This window comes from Dreissena polymorpha, chromosome 3, assembly GCF_020536995.1.
Source record: "Dreissena polymorpha isolate Duluth1 chromosome 3, UMN_Dpol_1.0, whole genome shotgun sequence".
Classification (NCBI taxonomy): domain Eukaryota; kingdom Metazoa; phylum Mollusca; class Bivalvia; order Myida; family Dreissenidae; genus Dreissena; species Dreissena polymorpha.
The window spans coordinates 29,792,586-29,819,094 of record NC_068357.1 but is presented as its reverse complement, the minus strand read 5'-3'; the positions used below and the strand labels follow the sequence as shown (position 1 = coordinate 29,819,094).

At 34.4% G+C, this 26,509-nt stretch overlaps 1 protein-coding gene across 1 annotated transcript; it reads left to right on the top strand.

Moving 5' to 3' along the window:
* The first annotated feature begins 362 nt into the window (after nt 1–362).
* Nucleotides 363–20,993, top strand: LOC127873470 (uncharacterized). The gene is made up of 14 exons (XM_052417349.1): nt 363–485; nt 6,640–6,768; nt 7,217–7,377; nt 8,417–8,644; nt 11,511–11,805; nt 11,982–12,172; nt 12,578–12,743; nt 13,194–13,489; nt 13,985–14,241; nt 14,572–14,806; nt 15,811–15,942; nt 16,249–16,369; nt 18,176–18,435; nt 19,274–20,993. Exons 1-14 carry the CDS (start codon nt 440–442, stop codon nt 19,496–19,498), a joined length of 2,742 nt encoding a protein of 913 aa, XP_052273309.1. The 5' UTR covers nt 363–439; the 3' UTR covers nt 19,499–20,993.
* Nucleotides 20,994–26,509: the final 5,516 nt, after the last annotated feature.

Sequence of the window (26,509 nt, the reverse complement as noted above, 5' to 3'; positions counted from 1 at the left end):
CTAGTCTGGATTTAAATCGTTTGTTGTGTTGATATTATATTTAAACGCATTAACAGCGACTTTTCACGTTTCACTGACTAGTCCATTACATTAAATTAATTATTCATGCTGTGCCTATTGATGCTATGTTAAAAACCACACTGGTCTGGTATGACATCTGAAAGCTTGTTATTTGATTTTATCTTTACACTCGTTAAAGTTACCGTTTCACTGATCAGCCCATACCATTAAATAAAATATTAATTATTTAGTCTAGTTCATAAATTCAACATGATACATCCAAGCTTGAAGTTCTCAACGCCTCAATAGAAAGCTTGAATATTTTATAGTTGACGTCGCCGGATTCCATAGCTACTGTCGCGGTTGAGCGTGTGAATGCTAACGACCCGGCCGTTGTCAGAGAGCTCCGGCAATCATTCGTTGTGCTATAGTGGCGAGGATGGACAACCATCTATGGAGATGCCTACTTGTGGGCGCATTCATAGGTACATTTTTCGATTATTATTTTTTTAATTTTTAGTATTGTGTTATTTCTTCAGTCAGATGGCATTTTACTATTGTCATTGATACTGCTTAGAATTCAAGATGTATGCTAGATGTATGCGCTGTAGCTAATTATAAACTGATTATTTATGTAATTATTTAGAATAAAACACGTGAATAATTAAATGATTTTATTAACTTAAATGTGTTTTGTGTTTGTTATAAGGTTTGTGTTGGTGTGCTGGTTTTGGGTAATACGGTTATTTAGTGTTTAAATAAACATCAATGAAAAAGTACAAAAGATTATGAAAAGCAATGTTTCCAAATGGCCGTCAATTGGCAAACAGTTTTAATATTGTTTTCTGCGTCTTTACATTCTGTAAATATAGGTTACATACTGCTTTGAAAAAAAAACTACTTAAGAAAAGGCATATGTTCAAAGTTTGGTTTAATGTTGACGCATATTTGTTCTTGGTAATTAAATAGACGGGTTAAATACTTAGGTTTAAAAAAGAACAAGGCCTTGGGATTTGCTCACTCTAAAACGCAGGTCGACACAAGCCTAAATTATAACCTCCACTGTACAACGTTGGATTGAACAAATCACTTACTATCCCATATACAATGTAATAATCAAAATATGTATTATAACAAATTTGAGAAATCTAACATTTAATGTGTTTTTTATGTGACGATCAATAGCCTGTGCTTATTATTAATTGTATTACAAATCAAATTATTTATGATACTAAGTAAACATATAAAGTAGGTTTTAAATTTTTCATATAATTATGTACACAGTAAAAAAGTTATCTATAAATACTTGTAACAACAAATCCGTATATATTCGCAGTTCCACGACAAAGCCTGTAAAGGTGACATCGTTGGTTGATGTTAACAAACTTAAACTTCATCATTTTTTATTAAATTTTGATCATACGACTATATTGTGTTTAAATAAAAATAAAATAAGATGTGCTTTAGTTCTGAACATGACCAGCGTCATGCGAAAATAGATTTTATGCAAACTGCGGCCTGCGCAGCTCCAGACCAGCCTGCACTGATGCGAAAACTGAGCAGGAGCTACCCTGTCTAAAGTCTAAAAGGGTTCAATATTAAATGTTCAATACCGCTAACATACCGTCTAAAGTCTAAAAGGGTTCAATATTAAATAGTCAATACCGCTAACATACCTCAGGCATTTGAAACATATATTACATTTATAACTTTTAAATCACGTTAAATATCAGTAAACATCCGGGTACCAAATGCCAATTGTTTATCGACATATAGAGTATTATTATTTGAAAATTCATTTCAGGTCGATCTAAATATTCTCATAAAATATGTATGCTTAGCAAATCCGTAACGCGCGCCCAACAATGGCAATGTCGATACTACTGATAGCTGATTCTCATGTTTCTACTGGACACCACTGCATATACAGAGCTAGAACATGATATTCGAATTGATTCAGTATGGTTCACGAACAACGATTTATTGCATCATAATTTCATTAAATTAAACGATTGAGTAATATATACATCTATGAAATGAAGTAACAGATGTTATTAGATAACACGAATTAATCAGAAATAATATTTAAAATAATACATAACTTTCAATTGTACTACTACTTCTACTACTACTACTACTACTACTTCTACTACTACTACTACTACTACCTACTACTACTACTACGTCTACTACGCACGACTTCTACTACTACTACTACTACTACTACTATTACTACTACTACTACTACTACTACTACTACTACTACTACTACTACTACACTACTACTACTACTACTACAAAGACTACTACTACTACAACTACTACCACTACTTCTACTACTACTACTTCTACGACTACTACTACTACTACTACTACTACTACCACGACTACTTTCTCTACTACTGCTACTTCATCTACTACAACTACTACTACTACTACTACTACTACTACTACTACTACTACTACTACTACTACTACCACTACTACTAACTATTACTACTACTACTACTACTACTACTTCTAGTACTACTAGTAATATCTACTACTACTACTACTACTACTACTACTACTACTACTACTACTACTACTACTACTACTACTACTACTACTACTACTACTACTACTACTACTACTACTACTACTACTACTACCACTACTTCTACTACTACTACTACTACTACTACTACTACTGCTTCTACTACTCTACTACTACTACTACTACTACTACTACTACTACTACTACTACTACTACTACTACTACTACTACTACTGCTACTCCTACTACTACTAATACTACTACTACTACTACTACTACTACTACTACTACTACTACTACTACTACACTACTACTACTACTACTACTACTACTACTACTACTACTACTACTACTACTACTACTACTACTACTACTACTACTACTACTACTACTACTACTACTACTACTAATACTACTACTACAACAACAACTACTACTACTACTACTACTACTACTACTACTACTACGTTAACAGCAAGGTTCGTTTTCTTTCTAGGAACGTTGAAGGGTTAAGGAGTAAGGTTTCTTCGTCAGACTGTGTAAAACTTTTTTCAAATTACGACATTGTATCATGCCAAGAGACATGGAGCCAAAATTCTACCTATTGTGATAAGTATTTAAACGAATTTATACAATACGAGTGTAATGCAAAACTCTCAGTCATAGGTGGTCGCCCAATGGGAGGTGTATCTGTTTTTGTACGGCGTTCATTTAGCCAACTGGTGAGAAGAGTTTGTGACAATTTTGAATTTGGGGTAATTTTGATCCTTGATAAGAGCTTATTAGGTCTGGAAATTGATTGTGTGTTTTGTGCATTATATTTTCCTCCGCAAGAGTCGGAATATAAAGCAATCAGCTTGGCGATTGTTAGAAGAAACGCTCATAAACAATGATTTGTTAAGGTTGGGTTTAATACTAAATGGTGACTTAAATTCACGTACTGGGCACGAAATGGACTATGAAAAATTTGACTATGTTAATGTTCCAGAGCTACATGAGCTTACAGATATATTTGAGAATGAAATTTCATTACCACGAAATTCGCGTGACAACGTAGTCAATAGGTTTGGAAAGGATCTTTTGGCTTTCTGTAGAATGTATGCTTGCTTGATTGTAAATGGCAGACGTGGGAAGGATGCATGTGTTGGAGACTTTACGTTTATTAATCAAAATGGCTGTAGTACTATAGACTATTTTATAGCATCAGAGATTTTTATGAAACTTGTAGCAGATTTTGATATTTTGTCTATACCTGAAAGTTGTCACATGCCAATTTCAATGGTAATGAATAGTGCTATAGACCATAAGCAGTCAGAATCCTCTGCTGACGAAACATATACGTATTATAAATGGAACACTGGCGAAAGCTATGGCGAAAATGTTTCTGACAAAGTTATAGCAGGGTCGTTTGCAGCGCTTGATAGCTTGATTAACGACACACATGTAAGTGTGAATGATGTTTTAAATGCCTTTGAAAATGTTCTTCTATCTTGCTCAGATTTTCTAAAATGAACAAATCGTAGACATAAACGTGACATAGGTAAAACTTGGTTTGATAAAAACTGTAAAGTGGCGAAACGTACTGCCAGCCACAGCTTGAAAACCTTTCGGGCTAGCAGAAAGGTAGAGGACTTGAATAAATATATCACAGACAAAAAACACTTCAAACTAACATGTATAAATAAACAACGTGCATATGAAAAACAATTTATTGCTAAACTAGAGGGCTTAGTAAATAACGCAAAGTCGTTCTGGTCTCAAATTAAATCTCTAACAAGTACTAAAAAACAAGTAAACTCAAATATAACACCTAAACAATGGTATGACCATTTTCAGGAGTCTTTTGCTAATGAAAGTAACGAAGAACAAAATACAGAAACCATTGACCAAAATCATGATCAAACAGATGAAATAGATCCCATTCACGAAATGATATTAAATTCCCCTATAACAGACGAGGAAATCACCGAAAGGGTTAAAAGCTTAAACTGTAAGAAAGCTGCAGCTGGTGATCTTACTCCACAGCATTTTAAATATGCAATGCCAGCACTTTTACCATACCTACGTAAGTTATTCAATCGCTTGTTTACTAATAAGGAATTTCCTGAGGCTTGGTCAAAATCGATACTAATTCCTATCCATAAAAAAGGAAGCATTAATTCACCAGATAATTATAGGGGTATTGCTCTGCTAGATATTTTTAGCAAGATATATATCTCAATACTGACAAAAAGGCTTACATTTTATTCCGATGCTTTGTCTAAACTATCTGAAGCACAATCTGGCTTTCGTGCTGGGTATTCAACAACAGATAATGCTTTTGTTTTATACTCTATCGTGACTAAATATTTAAGTAGAAAACGCAGACCAATATACGTGGCTTTTATCGATTTCAAAAAGGCATTTTACTCAGTAAATAGGGGTATATTAATTGAGGTCTTAAGAAAGAACAATATACGAGGTAATTTATTAAACGCGGTACAAGCTATATAGTATTCTGTCAAGGCAGTCGTTCGATTACAGTCCACGTATACAGAGTCTTTCGAATGTCCGATAGGACTAAGACAAGGTTGTAGTTTAAGCCCCATTTTATTTGCAATGTTTATAAATGAGCTTCATGATGTCATGGTTGCAAATGAAATAAGAGGAATTCAGTTATTTCCAGAACTTATAGAAATATGTATGTTGATGTTTGCTGACGATATTGCTTGTATCTCAGATACAGTAGTAGGTTTACAGAAGCAACTGAATGTGCTACACACTCTTTGCCAAAATAATAAATTGACTGTTAACACAGAAAAGACAAAAGTTATGGTTTTTAAAAATGGTGGTCCGCGTTCAATAAGGGAAAAGTGGGTTTATAATGGCAACAATCTAGAAGTTACCAATGGATTCTGTTATGTCGGTGTATTTTTCACAAATCGACTCTCGCTATATAAAATGGCAGAAAATATGTGTGCCAAAGCTCAAAGAGTTCTGGCTCATTTATTTAATTCTTTTGGCGAATTGCCATACCTACCTGCAAAGACATTTTTCAAAGTTTTTGATGCAAAAATATGTTCTATTCTAATGTATGGTTCAGAAATATGGGGTTTGAAACCAAGGCAATGCGTTGAACATGTACAAATGTATGCATGTAAACGATTCCTTAATGTAAGTCAAGGAGCATGTAACGATGCGGTTCTAGGAGACCTTGGCCGTTTTCCCATGCACATATTTACTGCAAAACGGTGCATAGCTTATTGGTTAAGAATACTTTCATTGCCTGATTCAAGATATGTTAAGAGTTGTTACAATATGCTAAAATATTATGATTCTATCGGCCAATGCAACTGGGTTACAGACATTAAACATGTCTTATACTCAAGCGGTTTTACTACTACTACTACTACTTCTACAACAACAACAATAAAAATAACACCAACAATAACTACTACTACTTCTACGGCTACTTTTTACTGTAGCTGCGACTATAATTACTACTACTTATACAACTACTACTATCACTTCTGCTACTACTACTACAACTTAGAAAAATAATATCAGTTTAAATCAATAATATTATTGTATTGATAGAAGTTTAAAAAAAGCACATAATACATCAACCATTAAAATAGTACTCCTTCTACTCATACTGAAATTCATGTTAATGATATTTGAACTTAATTTTATTCGACAAAATAATACACAATTGTTTAGAACAATTCAACAACAAAAAAAGATTTTACTTGGTGTGTTCTCTGCAATTTGCGCATAATGACGTATATATATGTGTAAACCAAGGCCAAACTACTTATTGTGGGGTATATATTATACAACTCTTTTAATCGCCCCTGATTGGTTTGCTGGCGAAAGCTCTTGTTTAAGGTTAGAATTAATGAGCATTGTCTTATCAGTACAAATAACTATCAAGCATGGATTTAGGAATATATTTGAACACTTAGATATACCTGCTCATATTGGTCTCCATATCAGTGAAATATGTTTTTCCACCAAAATCAAAACCAACATTCACAGGGTTAGATTGTTTATATAAACTTACGTTTCAATATAGGTATATGCAGTTGCATGTTGAAACGTCGCCGTTATAGAGTGATGTTTAGTTTGCAGAGTGACGGCCGATGTATCCCTGGATCTGTCATTTGTCGGTAACGCGGCCACGCCCATCTATATAGGGGAGGCCAGGACTCTTAAAGTGAATGCATCGTTTGACCCGAATAAAGTTTATACGGGTAAGCAATAAAATATGATGTTGGTGCAGAGTTTTAACCGACGTTTTAATGAAATGCATCATATTGCGCTGAATACAATAGAAATGTTAATACGCAAAAGAACGGATGGGTGGACCTCGCTCAGTCGCTTTAAGACTCGTCGAACTGATCGAATGGTTTTTTATTACGTTTATTCCACAGGAAGCATGCGTAATTGGTGATTCTTACAAGTAATTGTTACGATATTGAGTATGAGTGTGGTCCATTTCTAATTGCAATTACAGACAATAAGCTCTAAACAGTTTGTTAAATAAAATAAAAATAGTGGCACAAGTACAACTTAAGTAAATAAACTTTTACGTGAATATCCTCAAACAGAAATGAAAACTTCAGGTTAGAGTGTTTAATGCGTTTAAAAACATCTAATTAATGTTCTTTAATCTTCATTAGTGCACTTACTTTGCAATAGGTGTTCGAATTGAACTCCTGCCTTCAACCTCACAGCTCGTGTTTGCATTGAGTGACGTGATCAGTGCAACTAGAACGGGCTGCACGAGCATTTCAAATCTCCATAGCAAGGACGATATCAAACCCCATTTGTTCAGTGATGCATCATACGATCCAACTCAGGTAATTGTAATTCCGTTTCGTTATATTAGTGTGTAAGATGAAGCAGCATATTAACCCTCTTTATCAGCAATCTCAGCATCAGCATCAACAGCAACTAAAGCGGATGCCTTAGTAGAATTAGAAGTAAAAGTAGTAGTAGTAGTAATAGTAGAAGTAATGGTAGTAGTAGAAGAAGCAGTAGTAGTAGTAGTAGTAGTAGTAGTAGTAGTAGTAGTAGTAGTAGTAGTAGTAGTAGTAGTAGTAGTAGTAGTAGTAGTAGTAGTAGTAGTAGTAGTAGTAGTAGTAGTAGTAGTAGTAGTAGTAGTAGTAGTAGTAGTAGTAGTAGTAGTAGTAATAGTAGTAGAAGTAGTAAAGTAGTAGTAGTAGAAGAAGTAGTAGAAGTAGTTGTAGTAGTAGTAGTAGTAGTACTAGTAGTAGCAGCAGAAGCAGCAGCAGCAGCAGCAGTAGTAGTAGTAATAGTAGTAGCAGTTATAGTAGTTGTAGTAGTAGTAGTAGTAGTAGTAGTAGTAGTAGTAGTAGTAGTAGTAGTAGTAGTAGTAGTAGTAGTAGTAGTAGTAGTAGTAGTAGTAGTAGTAGTAGTAGTAGTAGAAGAAGTATTAGTAGTAGTAGTAGTAGTAGTAGTAGTAGTAGTAGTAGTAGTAGTAGTAGTAGTAGTAGTAGTAGTAGTAGTTGTAGTAGTAGAAGTAATATCAGTAATAGTAGTAGTAGAAGTAGTAGTAGTGGTAGTAGTAGTAGTAGTAGTAGTAGTAGTAGTAGTAGTAGAAGTAGTAGTAGTAGTAGTAGTAGTAGTAGTAGTAGTAGTAGTAGTAGTAGTAGTAGTAGTAGTAGAAGAAGTAGTAGTAGTACTTGTAGTAGTATTAGTAGTAGTTTTTGTTTATGATGATGATGATTATGATGATGATCACGTTGTCTTTATTGATTTTATGTTGTTGTTATCAGTGAACTTGTTGTTAATATGTCTTCTTTCAGTCTGTATTAAAAATTGATTCGAATAACAACATATATTGCACACTTTTGATGACATTACATAATTGCTTAGGACATCGTGGCTTATAAGAGCCGAGCTGAACTCGATCTTGGCAACGTCACAACCGGCAGTGAGTCTTGCACTTACATAATAGAATACGAGATTGTACACGTGTCGCTCGGGAACTACACTGCCGATTCGCAATATTGGACAAGCGTTGGTATGGAGTACACAGACACTGGTTCAAACTACATTTGGGTCAGTCAGGTTGACAGCACCCTGAAAGGTGTCAATTCTGGGGTAAGTTTGGAAACAGAGTAAGGCTAAATCTTGGTAATTTTGTGTGATGACATGAAACTGAATGAAAAAGAGAGGGGTAAATGTGTTTTTAGCTGTTCGCTTGCGAACAAGTAAGGTTAATACCATGTGTTTCAAGCCAGTTTTGTTATGTTCGATAAACATGATAACTGCCGCATCCGCGCCAAGAAAGAGTTGAATAATTTATGTCAAAGGTTTGAGTTCTTCCACTATCTTCATTCACAAATGGATTTATAATGTGAATATCGTGCTAAATGAGATATTTTTGAACGGAGCGTGTACAGAAAAAATCAATAAACAATTTTTGAATTATACGTGTCGCGGAAGAGAATATTTATGAATGATTAAAATAGTCCACTAATTACTGCGTCTTAACCACGTGATATTTTTGCGCAGCACAGGTCATTCAAAATCTGAGGCTATTGATAGATAGGGGAAAATAAAACTACTGCTGATCAACACATTAAGTCGGAAATCGATAGTCCAATACAATATGACACGACTGTTGCGTAACCTCGTTGATAATGCTTGCTGGTACAACGGGGTTAAATTTGATATGTCTGGTAAACGTTCCTTTATTCTCAACAGCTAGCGGCAATCTCTCCTGTATTCTTAATTGCACGGGTGATAACAACGAAATAGTAACAGTTTAAGTTTCAAATCGTTTAAATTTATAATCCCAATTTATAAAGTGCTGAACATGATTTCACCAATAACTACAGGTATACCATAGACAACGACCGAAATATTTTATAATCGCTAAAACCGAATACAAAAACATCTTAATAAAACAAGATAATAATTATCTTTTAAAAATATATTTTACGTATATGCTGACTTGGAAATACAGTTTGAAATTTACTTTTCTAAATAATTAAATTGAAAACAAAATTTTAACTATTGTTTTTTTTCACTTGTAAGTCGCATATTCACCGCATTAAAAGTGTGTTATTATAGTTAAACCACACATTAGTGTAATTAGATAAAAATTATACTACGGGAGTTCACATCATATGTGTTCTCACATGGCTTATGATAAGTGTATTTCTTCACCTTCGAGATATATCGTATGTTAATATTTGATTAGCACGCAGTTTTCTTTTGACACATTTAAATCACACGTTCATAGCCGCGTCATGCGAATTAGGGTCTTCTGGCGCTTCGGTCATCGTAGCTCAAGCCCAACCTGTGGATTTGCGCAGTCTGGTTAGAGGCATTGCTGTCCGCTATAAAATCACTCGATGTGTTATGGTATCATAATGTATCTCCTGACCAGACAGAGAGATGCAAAGGCTGGGTGGGCTATTAATATGATGGGCGCATATGGTATACGACCCATTTTCGCATAACGCGGGTCTTTAAAAATCACATTGCGAATTGTTAATGACTGATTTTAGCACAACGCTTTTCGATACAAAATTGAATTCAAACTTGCAAATGTAGCAAACTGGCAAACAAGGGTACTCTACACAGGCGTACAGGAACGATTTCCAGACGTACTTACCGAGTACGGCAAACATTTGTGGTTAGATAATTAAACGATTTTCCTCTTATCGTGACACTATGAATTTCGGTAGAGCTTGTTGTCTCATCTTGAAAACAAGACTGTTGTTATCGATAGTCAAATATTTCTTCCTCTGAATATATAGTGACCGAGATGGAAATGTACATATCTTGCAATATTTGTACAATTGCTGGATCAAATTTTAAGAAATAACACGATACACACATTGCGTGAACTACTCGTCGACGATCTGACCGGATCAAAGACTTCACGGAGTAAATCACATTTTTATGCAAATTTCACTGACCTTGGTACCATACTTCAATAAAACGTTTGAAAAAAGCATAAATGAGTGTTCCTGTCGTTACATTATGCATCAAAATTAACTGGCCAGCGTCTTTTGAAACCTTTGTTTACATACCTTTCAACTGGCCGACATTTAAACACACGAGCGCTTTCATTGATCGAACGCGAAGGTGTGTCTTTACTCTTTAATATTATTAGTTCAATCGGGTCAGATCGTCGACGAGTAGGTCACACGAGTTGTGTATCGTGTTATTTCTTAAAATTGGAACCGGCCATAGTGGAATATGGAAAGATATTTACATTTCCATAAAGGCAATTCATTTATGCGTTAAATAAGACCGAGTTTGTGGAAATCGCTGCACGATTGATGAAGTTATGGCTGTTCATTGCGATGTATACTATTTTCGGTTCATTTTGAGTTGAACACCTTGTTATATATATTTGATAGTGACATGCTGTTTTCAGAGAAGTTGATTTTTCGTTATACATATAGTTTGATTATTTTTCATACAAATGATGTTTTACTAAGTATTATCATAGCCACACGCTAACCACGTGCTAACCACGGGTGGGGTATGACAATATATGGTTGTGCGTTTGTGTGCGTGTGTTTGTGTGTATACAAAACGATAACATATTGATCAGCAGGGTGGTTAGCGCCCTGCGTTGTTTTATAAATTGGGTGAATGTGTGTACTATTCGACTTCATATTGGTCGTGCGTTAGTCAGATATACATTTGTCTTTAGGTTTGTAATTCAATTGGTTAAACGATTAGACATCTCCTGGGTCAGTAAGGTAGACCTTATCATGCTAGAAAAAACAACACCAAAAAACCTTATTTACCATAAATATACGATAATATATACATATGTATTTGATTGTCATCAGTTATAAGGCCAGTTGAACGTAAATGTCTTTGTCGATTTGAGGTGCATATACATCTTAATTGGGAACTTATGGTATAACTCACATATAAACAAGTACCTTATTGTGTCCGTCATGCATTTTTTTTTTACTTCAAATGTGTTTTATTGCAGATTAATCCCGTCATATCAGTTGCGTATCATGCAACACCGGCGTCTGAGATTGAACTGTCGACAGTTTATACTACAACTCTACAACTGTCAGTTGCATATCCACGTCCGACCATCGAGATTGTGACAAGTCTAACAAACGGCACCAAAGATGGACTTTACATAACAGGTCTCAAGGTGACGGCCGTCGGTTCGGCGTACGCTTACGCTTTGCAACAGGACAAGGCAGTGAACTACTCCAGTGACTGTCCTCTGTCTACGAATCGCACGCTTAGTATTGGGACAATAATTAACAAAGGTATAACTTAACTGTACCCAGACATGGCCCTCTAGTTGTTCTTATTGTTGATGCAAGTAATAGTAATTGTTGTTTTTTATGAGTTGTTTGTTTTTGTAATAGTAGAAGCAAAAGTAGAGGGTTTTTTGTAGAAGGATGAGGATAAACAAGCACTGTTGTTGCTACTTTATTTTCAGAATCACAGAAGGCGACTCGTGATGCCAACGCGTCCGAGATTGCTTTAGAGTTATCTCTTCAAGCTGACAGTCGTGCTGTATTAGGCAGCAACTACAGTGTCCAGACGATCTTTACGTTTGGGGGTTCTGTCTCCTCGAATACAAAAGAGTTTTTTGTCAAAGTTGTCCAAAATAAAAATCCGAGACCGTTTGTAAGTATTTCACACACAATTAGGGAATCGATTTACAAAGTGTATATGCTTTATCAAAATCCGACTACGAATATAGAACGAAGACTGAACAATTGACATTTTATTCGAAATATACATGCGTTTCTATCCATTAAAGTCCTTATTCGATTACTGGTATAAAAGGTGAAATAACCCAAGTTGACCTTGAAGAAATATGTGCGATTGATGAATTGGTAGAATTAAGTGTTTGGTATGGGTTCTTGTATTTAAACCATCGGGATTTGATTCCGCATGGATACGGTGATCAGCATCATAAACTGCAACAATCTTACATGAAGCCATTGATTTCCAAAATATTAAATATAAACCAAGGGTAGTTTTGTTTTATTTAATACTTCGTGAAGCTTGATTTTTTTTTCCATCAAGACAACATTCCAACTTATTAACAATACCGGAAGGAGTGTACCGAAAGGGAACGTAGGTTTTCTTTGGGTCGAGCTGGAGGTACCATCCAAGTCTAGCCACCTGTATAACCTGATCCTGACGACCTCTCCTGTTAACTCAGTGCAAAAAGCGTTCAGCATTCTTTCAGGTACAGTTGCTATTAACAGTTTTATGACTTGAGTTTATGTGACTTGAGCATTTGACACATGCATGTGGTTAGGATGTAAAAGAATATAGATTATTTTGTACACAGCTGGTCTACCATTTACATACGAAATGGATTAATTCTCAAATATATAAGAAGCCACCAGTGATATTAATGATACGCTTGGGCAAAACACAATATCAACAAAGACGAGACTGAATGGCAGAACCACCAGTAGGCAATAATGAAAATGACTCGAATTCAATGATTTAAGATTACATAAGTAAAATTGTGTTAATGGCTAGTCATAGATGGGCACTCGTCATGTTAGTCATGCGTTTGCTTTCTAGCTAACAACTTAACTTATAAATGATTTTGTTACGTTTCTGTTTGTATAGATTTTTCTTTCGTCAATATTAAATGCTATTTAAAGTTTTCTCTTTAAATCTGCAGTCAGTCCAGTAATGAAACATGAGAACATTCAATGTTCCTTTGATGACGTCACAGAATTCCTTCCAAAAGAAGACGCTGGCAACACGGCTTTGATTAGTCTGGCAACATTCAACATAAATGTAACTAACATGAACTTCGATAATTCAAGCTCTAATCTACTGAAGTTGAGCGTTGCTGTCATGGCGTTGAATGACTCCTCTGTGATCGTTGATGACAGTCACACGATTTCAGTTAATGTAAACGGACTGCTTACTCAGTCAGTTACCTACACTGTTGCAACAGCGATACCCTACGCTGTACGTATTACATTTTTTCATATGTTCATTTTTATCACATTACGCTGTCACTCAGAGATATATGGACCATTAAACATCAATTAATACATGAGCGGAAACTGTAACTTTAGAAGAATTATACGAAGATAAGGTCATGTCAAGTGATAAAGTAGTTAAACAATACAGGACAAACTAACAACTCAACATGAAATGTGATGAATATTTGGGGAACCGCCTTAAAAGGGTCAACTCAAATAAAAATAAAGACAATATTATAATTCACTTACAAAAGATTAATAATAAATTATGTTAATCCTTTAGATTAAATATATGGCTACGTCACTATTATAACGAGACACGATACGTTGGGACATTACTGTATAACTGAATAAAGACGTTTGTTTCACGCATAGTGTTTAATAAACTCGGTCGAAAGCTAATAACCAGCGTGGTCCGTACGTAATACAAAACCTAACCATGTAAACAGCATCATGAATGGACGTTTCCTTTTTACAGACTAATCTAGCCTATAACTACAATGTGAAACCTGTCTGTGGCAACGATCCAGTTTTTCATCCCGGCTCAGTTGCATACTTTGACCTTGAAATCACCACTGAACGAAACAAGACCACTGGTCCGATGACAATTGAAGCACCCATACCAGATAACCTGACACAGCCAGTGTTGACGTTCGTTAATGCAAAAATAGTCAAAAAAGGGAAAAACCTGCTTTGCACGGCTCTCGGGAAAGTACCAACCAATCTGTCAGACTGGTACGTGCCATTCAATTTCCACGTACATTTCAATAACAATATTTAAATCGACTTATTTTTAAATGACGTTTTCATAATGTTCATGAATACTAATGTTCATTTTTTGTCGAATACAAAATTGAATAAGATTGCGATTATATATATACAAACTATTTATATTAACTGCCAAATTATATACTTTACCACAATTGTTTAATAAATACCTTTCACACAACAAAAAGACATGATCTAATAATACATCGTAATTTTGAATATAAAATCATTGTATAAAAAGCACGTTTTCTGCGGAAATATTTTGACTATAACAATAATAAGGCTTCTGGTGGTTAGGATTTCCGGCTCAAATGAATCCGACCGGGCAGTCCTGAATCTCCCGTTGGTTTGCAATATTGAAGTGGAAGCCTCAGTCGATGAAGACAAGTTCACACTGCGCATTGGTGTGCGCATCAAAGATCTACCGGATGTCTTAGACGGAAACATGACTCAAGTGAATTTCAGTCTTGGTCTCAAGATCAGCGACCAGATCTGGGTGTACACAACAACTGCCAATGTCACCAATAAAATGGTAAGATGTATATATCTTGCTCCGTCAGCTTTATTTAAGTTCACACAATTATAACGAGGTTAACCTATTTATGCCTAGCGTCTAGAAAAAAGGCCTTGGCAAACAGCGTATACCCTGATGAGACGCCGCATAATGCTTAAATGAATTTGTAAGGATAATTTTAAATATAGAAATAAATATACTAGACATCCCTAATTTTTGAAATAAATTGATCCAATTTAGAAGGATGGGAGAGTCCGCTAGGCAAAAATGGGTTAAGTTTGGTGTAGTTGTGTGTTATGAATACTTAAAACACTGTTTTGCTCGTTTAACATACTTATGTTACTTCAGCTTTTAAAATAATGTATGTCTGTTTTAATACCTCACGGATTAAAGAACAAAAACGACAATTTAATCAAGTAAGACACGTTTGACAAAAATTAAACGTTTATGGCACACATAATTACTTATATGTAATAATTCAGCCCGTGTTAAAGGGATCTTTTCACGTTTTGGTAAAGTGACAAAATTGAAAAAAGTTGTATAAGATTCGCATATTTTCGTTTTAGTTATGATATTTGTAAGGAAACAGTAATCCTGAACAGGTACCATGGTCTAATATAGCTATTATATGCATCTTTTGACGATTTAAAAACCTGAAAATTATAAAGCGTTGTAACGCGAAACGATTTAATTATTTTGCGAGTTCTGTTTAATTGTGTGAAACTACGAAGATTGCTAATATAAAGTATAAAATACCTCAGACATGCATGCTAGGCAGGATGGCGAGCGGACTAATTGGTTTTTACTAGTTTTTACTCCAGGACTCCGGGGATCACTGGTTCGAGCCCTGCTGCAGGATACTTTTTTTCGTTTTTTAAATTTTATTCTTGATTTTTTACTGAAGCTTTTTAGATTCAATGTTTACATTTATAAATATAAAGCATTTAATGACAAACTTCAAAACATGCCAAAATCTGTGAAAAGGACCCTTTAATTGATAATTGTTTTTATACAACCACCAGAAAACTCCGGCTTCCCCAGCTTTTGTTAAAGGAATTGACCTCCTAACCAGCATAATACCAGCTACCTGGCCGACTGGATTTGACCTGGAGTGGAGCCCAGATAAACGAAAGTTCTACCCAAGCAAGAATACGGTTGGTGACATACATTATTAATTTGATTTTAAAGGAAACATTCAGATTCAAGTGTTACCTTATAAAGGAAGGATATGATAAAATATTATTTATATAATATATAAATTTATATATTTATATTTATATATTATATATTTATCTATATAATACACATACGATTCAAGAGTAAGTCTTATTTGTCAAGATGTCTGCTGAGTAATGACCTCTCTTCATGGTTACATAATACGATCCAAATCATATTGCATTTTTTTCTATACAATGCTTACCATTAAACCACCTAATCTAATTAAAACGCTTAATATTTAGTGGCTTCAACAATCAACTAGCGAATGGAATCTAGATGTAGGACTTATAGGATACTGGTTTCGACTTGTAAGCAAAGATGGCGGTTGTATGCCTGCAGACTATTCACTGACGTCTGTGCTACGTAAGTTGTGGCCAGGTTTAAACTTGATCGCAATAAAAATGAGCCACGCTCTGTGAAAATGGAGTTTAATGCACGCGTGTAAACTATCGTCTCAGATTAGTGTTTGTAGCCCGCACAGTTTAATCAGGAACGACACATTACGTCTAAACTTGAAGAGACTTTTTTGAAACGTAAAATGTCATTAAGCAGAAAGTGTCGTCCCTGATTAGCCTAAGCGAACTGCACAGGCTAATCTGGAACTTTTCTTTACGCAAATGCAGTAAACCCCATTTTCACAGAGCACGGCTCAAATAGCCATTTTTTGGAAACGTTTATGTGTAACGCAATGTTTTTGTAGATAATCTTTTACTAGAGGTGTAATACAATAGGAATATAAGAAAAAAACTATTTAAACACGTTTTTGACATGTTATAACAACTGTCATTGACAGCACACATATAATTTGGATACAATTAAATCTTAAACCGACATAGGAACTAAAGACATATGAGATCAAATGCTTTGGCAGCTCGGCCACCCAGCCTTGAATTCTAAGTGGTGAAATAATAATATTATGTCAATTGTTTTTTATTATAAAGAAACATTGCAATTCATAAGAAAATATGACAAACGCTATATATATTTATTTCTCTCGTTATATACTTTTTTAGTTTTGATAAGAATCTGTTTATCTTTTAAGTGCGAAACTGTTACATTAAGCTGACAGTTTTGAAGTAACGAAATGGATAAATGTTGGTTACCTATACGGATGGACATTGTATCACCCATACTTACGTAATTTCTTATCTTTTAAATAAAGGCACATGTTAATATATTTTTCCTAGAAAAGTGGCTTTCATACATTGTTTCATATATTGTTTCAATTCTGTTTCTAACCTTTGCAACTTTATGCATGTTAAGTTGTTGGAACAAACAAGTTGGAAACATTAATGACGTCATGCCCCTTGATGTATTGGCAGAGGACAGATTCTGTAAATATAGGATCTGACACGAGTTGTCATATCATACCATATTTTATTAAACGAGTTCAGAAATTTTGTTAGTAAGCGAGCCTTTGGTGAGCTTATTAACGAATTTCCCGAACGAGTTTAATAAAATATTGTATGAAATGACAACAAGTGTTAGATCTTTTTTATCACATGCTTTTAAATGACCAAATTAAATAAATATTTACGCAAACATAATGATAAATCCCGAATGTTGTTTACATTTCGTGACGTCTTTGGACGTTGCAACGTCATTTCAGCAAATTAACAAAATGCGATTGGTCAAAAACGAAAACTAAGCCAATGAAAACGCTTAAAAATGTTGTATTACACATGTGTTTTATAAAAAAATATGTAATAGTTGTATTACATAGGAAACAGGGTATAGCATGTGATAAGACTAAATACCCAACAGTCATATATTTAATATTTAATATGAATACGACGTCTTATGGTTAGGGTGTGTAATGAAATCAGCATGTGGTAAAAAAGAAAAAAATATACCGTGTTGTCGATGCGACTTTCTGTAAAAGATATATTTGTCTTTACTTTTCTAGTAATAATAGGTCATCAAAAGGTATCTCGGCATAACTCACAATCACAACTTCTTAACATTCCATTGACAAATTAAAGTGTTCATAGACTTTAAATTAATATTTTGAAGTGGTTAATTTGCTTAAAATTCCAATACCGATTTTTTACCGTAGGGTTTTCTTCCCTCCGTCAAATCATTCGTCAGTATTTCCGATATAAGATTCCAGAATTAAGATCTGATGCAACATCGACATGTGTGCCATAATGAAACATGTTTTTGTCTTAGCGAAAGACAATGGTTATCATTCGTACGGACCGACAGAGAAGCAAGACAACCTCTTCCGGAAACTCCAATTGGCTGTCGACGACGACGACAGCACGTGTTTGTCTCTTCCTGCCGCGAATTCAACGGACACCGTTCCCTACCTGTGGCTGACCTTGGAACCTAAGTTCATTGGCCTCCCAAACCAAACCTCTCCGTTCAATTTGACGCTCGTTGGAAATGGTTTTGGCTGTTACGGTAGAGATGGCGATCAAGTCACAAAGGTTTGATTGCCTCCATTTTCCAAAATCAGTAATATGTTTATGACAATGCAGGTTTATCACAATCTTACTCTTTACTCGAATACAATCAGTTCGAGTAGTTTTATCTTGTCCATGAAATGTGTAAGCTTACTTAAAAACTCCAAGAACGTATTTTCATAAAAAGTTGTTATGAAATGACCATTTCAAATACCGTATGCATTGTATGCAGTAATACACACCGCTATTCATATTGTAGTGTAGCTTGAAATAATGAATTCGGGAAAAGTTATTTTCTTGGCAGGACACCATTATAATTATATTGAATACTGGAAGTATAAGGTACACAATATAATTGTAATCAAATTTCGTTAATACTTTCTAGATTTACTTTTTTCTACCTCATTAACATCTACGAAACAACATTGAGCGAATTGAAGTAGTTAGCAATTAAACGTTGTTAAAGCTGTACAACATACCATTTCAAGGTAGAAAGAAAAATAGTTCATCCTAAGTTAGACCAGTCAATTTGCTTGATGTTTGGGTATACATCAAGCAAATTTCAAACTATTTGGTTTGACAAACATCATTCCTTTCCATATTTATTTAAGAGATACTTACTAGTTTAACCCATTTATGCATAGCGTCTAGAAAAAGGGCCTTGGCAAACAGCGTAGACCCAGGTGAGACGCCGCATGATGCTGCGTCTCATCTGGGTCTGCACTGTTTGCTTAAAGGAATTTCTGTAAGAAATATTCTAAATGTAGAAAAAAAAATACTAGAAATCCCTAATTTTGATCAAATTTAGAAGGATGGGAGAGTCTACTAGGCATAAATGGGTTAATTGTGTATTGCATTGAAGGTATCGCACCCGACGTCAGGAAACACCAACATTTATGAAGGAAGGCGACCTCTGTGTAAGATAATTCCTGAGCAACAAGTCGGATCGCAGTACAGATGTGTCTACAAATGCGACTGCAAGGACCTCAGTTCCTGTAACGACGTTAACATCTTCATGCGCCATTCACTGGCTCAAAGCTTCAACGACTACAATCTCTGCACAATCAAAGCAAACAAGATTAGTTAAACAGCCGAATGCGACATACTTATTTGAAAATTAGCAAACATTTTAGTGATATAAACACAATCTTACAGTAGACCCGATTCTAAAATATTGTATTTTGTCTGTCAGATTCTTGTATTACATATTTTTTAAAGATAAGATACATAAATATAAGACATGTTCTTTGCATGACTAAAATTGAGAACAAATATATAAAGAATTTTATTTAACATATTCAATAGGATCAGTGATATTTTAGTGGATTGTTTGTTTAAACCAATATCAACGAAATAATGTAAACTACTTATCTTAATAGGCGTTATAGCAATTATCAATGTCAAGCGTATTTTAATTTGTTTATCTTATTTTGCTTGTTAATAAACTTGTTTTACGGTATTATCATTTCATTTACAAAAAATCATGGATTTTGTTAACGTAGTTCATTCACATGTTCATTGCTTTAAATACTTACGATTGTTTAATAAATATAAAGTAATCGCATAAGCGAATCAAGATAATACACACTTTCCGTACGCTTAACATCGCTAGAGATAATATACAGATTTAATTCAATTGATTTACTTAACGTTTTCATTTGTTGGTGAGATTGTTTCCATTCAATAATTGCACGGAGTCTTAAATCACCTGTATATGATCCGCTCTCTGATAAACGGGGCTTGATGCTTGCGCGTAAAGAGTTGTCCCAGATAAGCATGTGTAGTCCACACACGACAGGCTAATCAGGGACGACACTTTCCGCTAAAACGATATTTCCTCTTAAAAGAGACTTCCTTAAACACAAAGTTCCATAACACAGTACTGTGTTGTCCCTGATAAGCCTGTACGATTTGCAAAGGTTAATCTGGGACGATACGTTACGCACATGTATTAAGCTCCGGCCTGTATATACGTTTTGCTATGTTATTTTTTTCTTTAAAACTCTGCAATTGAAATGGATTGTAGGTTGTGCTAAAATTGCATTTCCTCCTCAACATCTTGTTCTATTTTTGCATACTGCGCACATGTTTGTCTCGTGTGTAAGTTTCAATACCAACAATGCTTTAAGTTTGAAATTTTGTTTAATAATATTTATATATGTATTCATGAAAGTATAACCAAATGGCTATAGAAACCACTATTTTTGTTATGGAAAATGTCTTAGAAGAAGAAACAGTTTTCGCCATCAGTTCAAAGCGCCTCAATCTAGGGCAGAATATGGAACTAAACAGTGGTATTGTAATGGTCACTTGCAATTTGCTTTTCTTGAACTTCTGTTTTTGAACTTAAAGGCCTAAACAAAATTCCCGCGAGTTTATGTAACTATATTTTGAATTTCTCTGCTGACTAGTTAAAATTGAGATTTGGTTGGATGTGGATATATGACTGGCAAACATTTAATGTTAACCATTTGTCAATGTACATTTTCAAGTTGCTTATGTTTAATTTAACGCTAAAAGATGTTATATTTGTGTTGCTGTTATTGTTATAAATTAAGTTCGAAATAAATTTTGTGTTGGAATTCAGTGTTGTTTTGTATAATACAATTCCAATTATGATATGTTGATTAGACATTCTGTCCAGAAAGATGTTTCTATTGTTTATTGTTCAGAGTTCATTCTCTGAATGTTTGCATTATGGAGCCTTATTTAACCCATTTATGCCTAGCGTCTAGAAAAAAGGCCTTAGCAAACAGCGTAGACCCAGACGAGACGCCGCATGATGCGGCGTCTCGTCAGGGTCTGCGCTGTTTGCTTAAAGGAATTTCTGTAAGACATATTCTAAATATAGAAATAAATATACAAGACATCCCTAATTTTGGAAATAGATTGATGCAAATTAGAAGGATGGGAAAGTCCACTAGGCTTAAATGGATTAAAGAAACTTGCTGACATTGTATATTCGAAATGAAAATCACGAGAAGGTCAATATTGCACTCACACATATTTTTATATCAAACAGATATTTATTAAAGATATGTCGCTTGACTTAAAACTATATATTTTAGTAAGATATATCGCTTGACTGGAACATATATGATGTGTGTATAATGTATCGCTTGACAATATATATTGTCTATCACTAAAAGCTGATGATCGACAGAAATAAATATAATTTCTTCGGGATATTTATTTGGTAGTTTATTTAACATCATGAATGAAAAAATTCGTTTCAATCAAGCCGTTGCTTTTGAATCGACTATTACTATTATATGTGCCGCGTTCTGAGAAAACTGGGTATAATGCTTGTGCGTAAAGTGTCGACCCAGATTAGCCTGTGCAGTTCGCACAGGCTTATCAGGGACGACACTTTCCGCTTTTATGACATTTTTCGTTTAACTGAAGTCTCTTCTTAGCAAAAATCAAGGGTAGGCGGAAAGTGTCGTCCCTGATTAGCCTGTGCGGGCTGCACAGGCTAATCTGGGATGACACTTTACGCACATGCATTAAGCCAAGTTTTCTCAGACCAATGCTCATCTAATTGTCCTATCCAAGGTTCTTCTTCATCCTTGACTCCAATAGCCCTTTATCGGTTACCTTGAGATTTGTCGCTTCATCTGTTTCACAAAAAGCAATTTTTCGTGGAAATAACACAGCAGACAACACTAGCTAATGTTCAAACGCAACTAGCTAATTATTCAAAATATGGGTTACCCTTCCAGACGCAATTCACGCTACTTGGCGCTTTTTATCATCGGTGTCACCTATTGCCTTAAAAGTATCCAATGGGAATTTCAGAAATTCTCGTGTCTTTTGATGTTCTTCCCCGTTTTCGCTTCGCTACCCTAATGTCAAACGAAATAATTAGGTATCGTCCGTAGTGTATTTATTTATTTATAAAATTAGTGTTCAAACCGTTAAATCTCTTGAACATCAATGGTTTAGGTAATCCTTTATTTCTTAATCGATTGAAATAATAGCTAAAATTAGTGACATACACGGCGTATGTTTTAGAGTAGAATAATACTTAAGTGGGCTTACGCAATGAGTTGGAAGTGATAATAGCGCCTACCGTGTGCATGTATTAACCGTGGGTGAACGACATTGGTATTTAGATGACATTGGTCACTACAAGGATCCTAGATTCTCCGATAAAACGTGCAAGTTATGTACGAGGAACCGCACCAAACCAACCTCAAGATAAATAGACACGTGTGTAACATCACCGATAAACAATGAATTAGTGTTAAGCTTAACGAACTTATTTACTGAGAGATGTTCAATTTGAAAATATATGTTAATAAATCCGTAGAAACAGGCTTAGCGAACAAACTTTAACATAATAGATACTGACGCCAAAGCAGATCGGAATCGGATTTCAAAAAATGATTTATGTATAGTGTTCGGTTTTATAATAGGTGAGCTAAAATTACAATGCATATTTGAGTCGCGTTCTGGGAAAACTAGGCTTAATGCATGTGCGTAAAGTGTCATCCCAGATTAGGCTAATCAGGGACGACCCTTTCCGCTTTTATGGTATTTTTAGTTTCAAGGAAGTCCCTCCTTACCGAAAATCATGTTTAAGCGGAAAGTGTCGTCCCTTATTAGCCTGTGGGGACAGCACAGGCTAATCTGGGATGACACTTTACGCACATGCATTAAGCATATTTTTCTCAGAACAAGTCTCTTTTTTATGTCTCTGGATAATTTATCATTTCACGGTCTAATGATCGATTCCAAGCCGCGTGCTTTACCAATACATAAAGGGACTGTTCACAGATTGAACGATACGTTTCCAATTTTGTTTACATACTTTAAAAATAAAAGAACACTGTATATAAGGACCGAAATAATACAAATGAAATTGACTCATTAAAATACAATTTAGTTTGTTAGTTATCTTCTAAGAAATGGATAAAAGATTATGAGTTAAAAGATTATGAGTTACAAACGCGAAACGATTGTAACATTTTAAATGTTTCTGTTGTTTTTGTTATACTGTGTGACGATACGCTGATATAAAGCATAAAACGCACCACGCAGTGCAATATTTCCGATGCCCCAGTGTTTTAATCGTTTTGATCCAAAGGTCAGTTTTCGAGCCGAGGTGAGGTTAACTTTTTTCCTTGCTTGAAGTTTGTACTTGTCCCATACGGAAGCTCTTTAGTATTGATGTATCAATTGAAAGCATTTAATGACCAACTTAAAAAGTCTGTAAACATGCGCCATGAAAGGCAGCAAAATATATTAACCCACATATCGTGTAGCGTCTAAAATATTACATCATAATGATTATTTATTCGGTTCTGTCACCAATAAATCACAAAACAATCTTCAATTTTTTCGTTCCAATCAGCTTTACTAGTATATTAAAAACAATTTCCTCATTCCCGCAATACTATTGTTTGTCTTCGACTGTTTACTTGAATCATTTATTTCGACAATGCTGATAAATCATAGAACGCTGATGATGACACATGTCCCTCCCCGTTTTTGACAGCCCATTTGGATTTGCACATGAAGAAGTTGTTTAATTTAACTACATTATTGATCAGTAACATCAAAAAGGCTCAACGCATTACTTTAAAGTTACATTAAAGTAACAATGTTACTTTAAAGTAACATTACTACTCAAAATCAACGAAAATTTCGTACAATATTTCGCAAAAAGGCTAAACAATTAAAAATCATTGTTCCTTATGGCCATTGTCGAAATTTCAACGCCAGATGTGGTCTGGTAAAATAGATGTTTGTGGATACAAAATGCTCGTTTTTATTATGGTTTTAACATGGTACCATTTTAGTGTTCGTGTGTCGTATCAATAGATACATTCGCAGGAAATTAACATGGCATCTATTGTGGTCACAAATAAATAAAAACGAGCATTTTGTATCTACAAAAATCTATATAATCATACCACATCTAGCATTGAAATTGTGACTATTGCTATAAGGAACACTGATTGTTTAGGTGTAAACTTTATTTTACGAAATATTTTACGAAATTTTCGTTTATTTTTAGCGTTATAGAGACTTAAATATGATGCACGAAGTAGGTTAGTTGATTTTAAGTTGTATACTGATGCAATTAAATTAATACGAAAAAAAAGGGAAAATCCTCTGTCATAAATAGATAATTGGTCCAATCTGAGTTGTTGTTCTTAATATATCAAGCGGTTTGTTTATGAATAGTTTTAAGTAACATTACTACTCAAAATTAACAAAAATTTCGTACAATATTTCGTAAAATAAACTTAACCAATTAAAAATCATTGTTCGTTATGTAAATTGCCGAAATTTCAACGCCAGATGTGTTCTGGTAAAAAAGATGTTTGTAGATACAAATGCTCGTTGTTTTTCCATTTTAATTTCCCGCAGCGATATCTATTCATACGACACATGAACACTAATATGGTGTTCGTGTGTCGTATGAATATATATATTCGCGGTAAATTAAACTGGAATTTATTGTGGTCACAAATAAATAAAAACGAGCATTTTCTTTCTACAAAAATTTATGTAATCATACAAAATCTAGCGTTAAAATTGTGGCTTTTGCTATAAAGAACACTGATTGTTTAGGTTTTAACTTTATTTTACGAAATACTTTAAGAAATTTTCGTTGATTTTGAGCATTATAGAGACTTAAAATGTATTGTTTCGTAGATAAATGGATAGGTACACATTTTAGATATTTTCTGAATTCAAAGGTTGGCAAAACACAGTCCTGTTTTCGCATTTTGTAATAATAATGTCTATTTAAAAATGTGATAATAGAGACAATAACTTGAATTGTATTGCTTATGTTAGTTTACACGTGAGTGCTTTGCGATCAATGAATTAAACCTCGTTTTTCCAAAGCGATGCTTAAATGCTTTTCATTGGCCGTTTCAAGGTGGTAATCCTAGCTTTAATAATATGTTCTATATTTAGTTGCACGTTTTGTTCCGTGTTGAGTACACACTTTGTCACTTACCCTGCTTGAATAAACTACTTCTAAATATTGGATGGCATTACGAATTTCTCCCTTTTCTCTGCAGCTTTATTTTTTCTACAAATGTAATTCATTCGGCAAAGGGTTTGTGTTTGGATTACAGGATTGCATTTGTCATTATTGCGACTATCCACCGATAGATACGGAAATACGTCATAACGTCGAGTAACTAATTACTCCATTTAATGCAAGTATACAAATTATATTCGGAGTACATATGTTCACTTAGGTCGCACATGACGAATGAAAGGTTTTCTATTTTAAATTGACAACAGTAGTGCTTACCCAGTATGTTAGTTTATACGGGTAAGAAAACTGGTATGTGCTCGTCAAGTAAAAAAAGTCAGAGTTATTACTTATCCTGCAACCAAAGTATACTGTAATATATTATGTTTACTATTTAAACACCTTTTGCTTTAGAACCACTTCATTTGTTACATTTTGCCACGGTAGTTTTTTGTTGTAACATCAAAGCTTAGTCACACAACTGCAAATTTATAAACATGATATCTGGGTGTGTTGCAACAAAATAAATGTTCATGAGATTCACAAGACCGCGACACTTATTTTTTATTGATTTGCGGAGTGTGCTATGTATCATCCTGTATAGGCCAGGATAGGTCACACAATTAGAGTTGAGGATGCAAATACAAATATTGTTCCAATAATGTTTTAAGATAAGCTTTCTTAAATCTATAGCATGTAAGAGCCAAAGAAACGGATGAAAAAAAATCCTTGCTTCAACCAGACGGCTAATGTGAAACTGTATAAAAACATGCTGTTGTCATGGCATTCAAGATGGGGCTTGACTTGAATTTAAAACAACTGTTTTTATTACGTTCCCATTTGAATAATTTATATCTTTTATTCAGAATTTTACTATTTTTATTGCATTGGTTGTGAGGTCAGCACTTACAAGTAGTCATATACATCCTTGACTGATTGATGTCCTTCAAAATCTTTCCTTTAGCGAACTCATCAAATTTGTGTTTATTTTTTTTTTAATTCATTAAAACTGTCCAAGAAAGATACAACGGATTTCTGTCGTACAATGTAACATATCTACCAAACTGAACGGTTGTAGGTTTCCAACTCGCAAGCCTA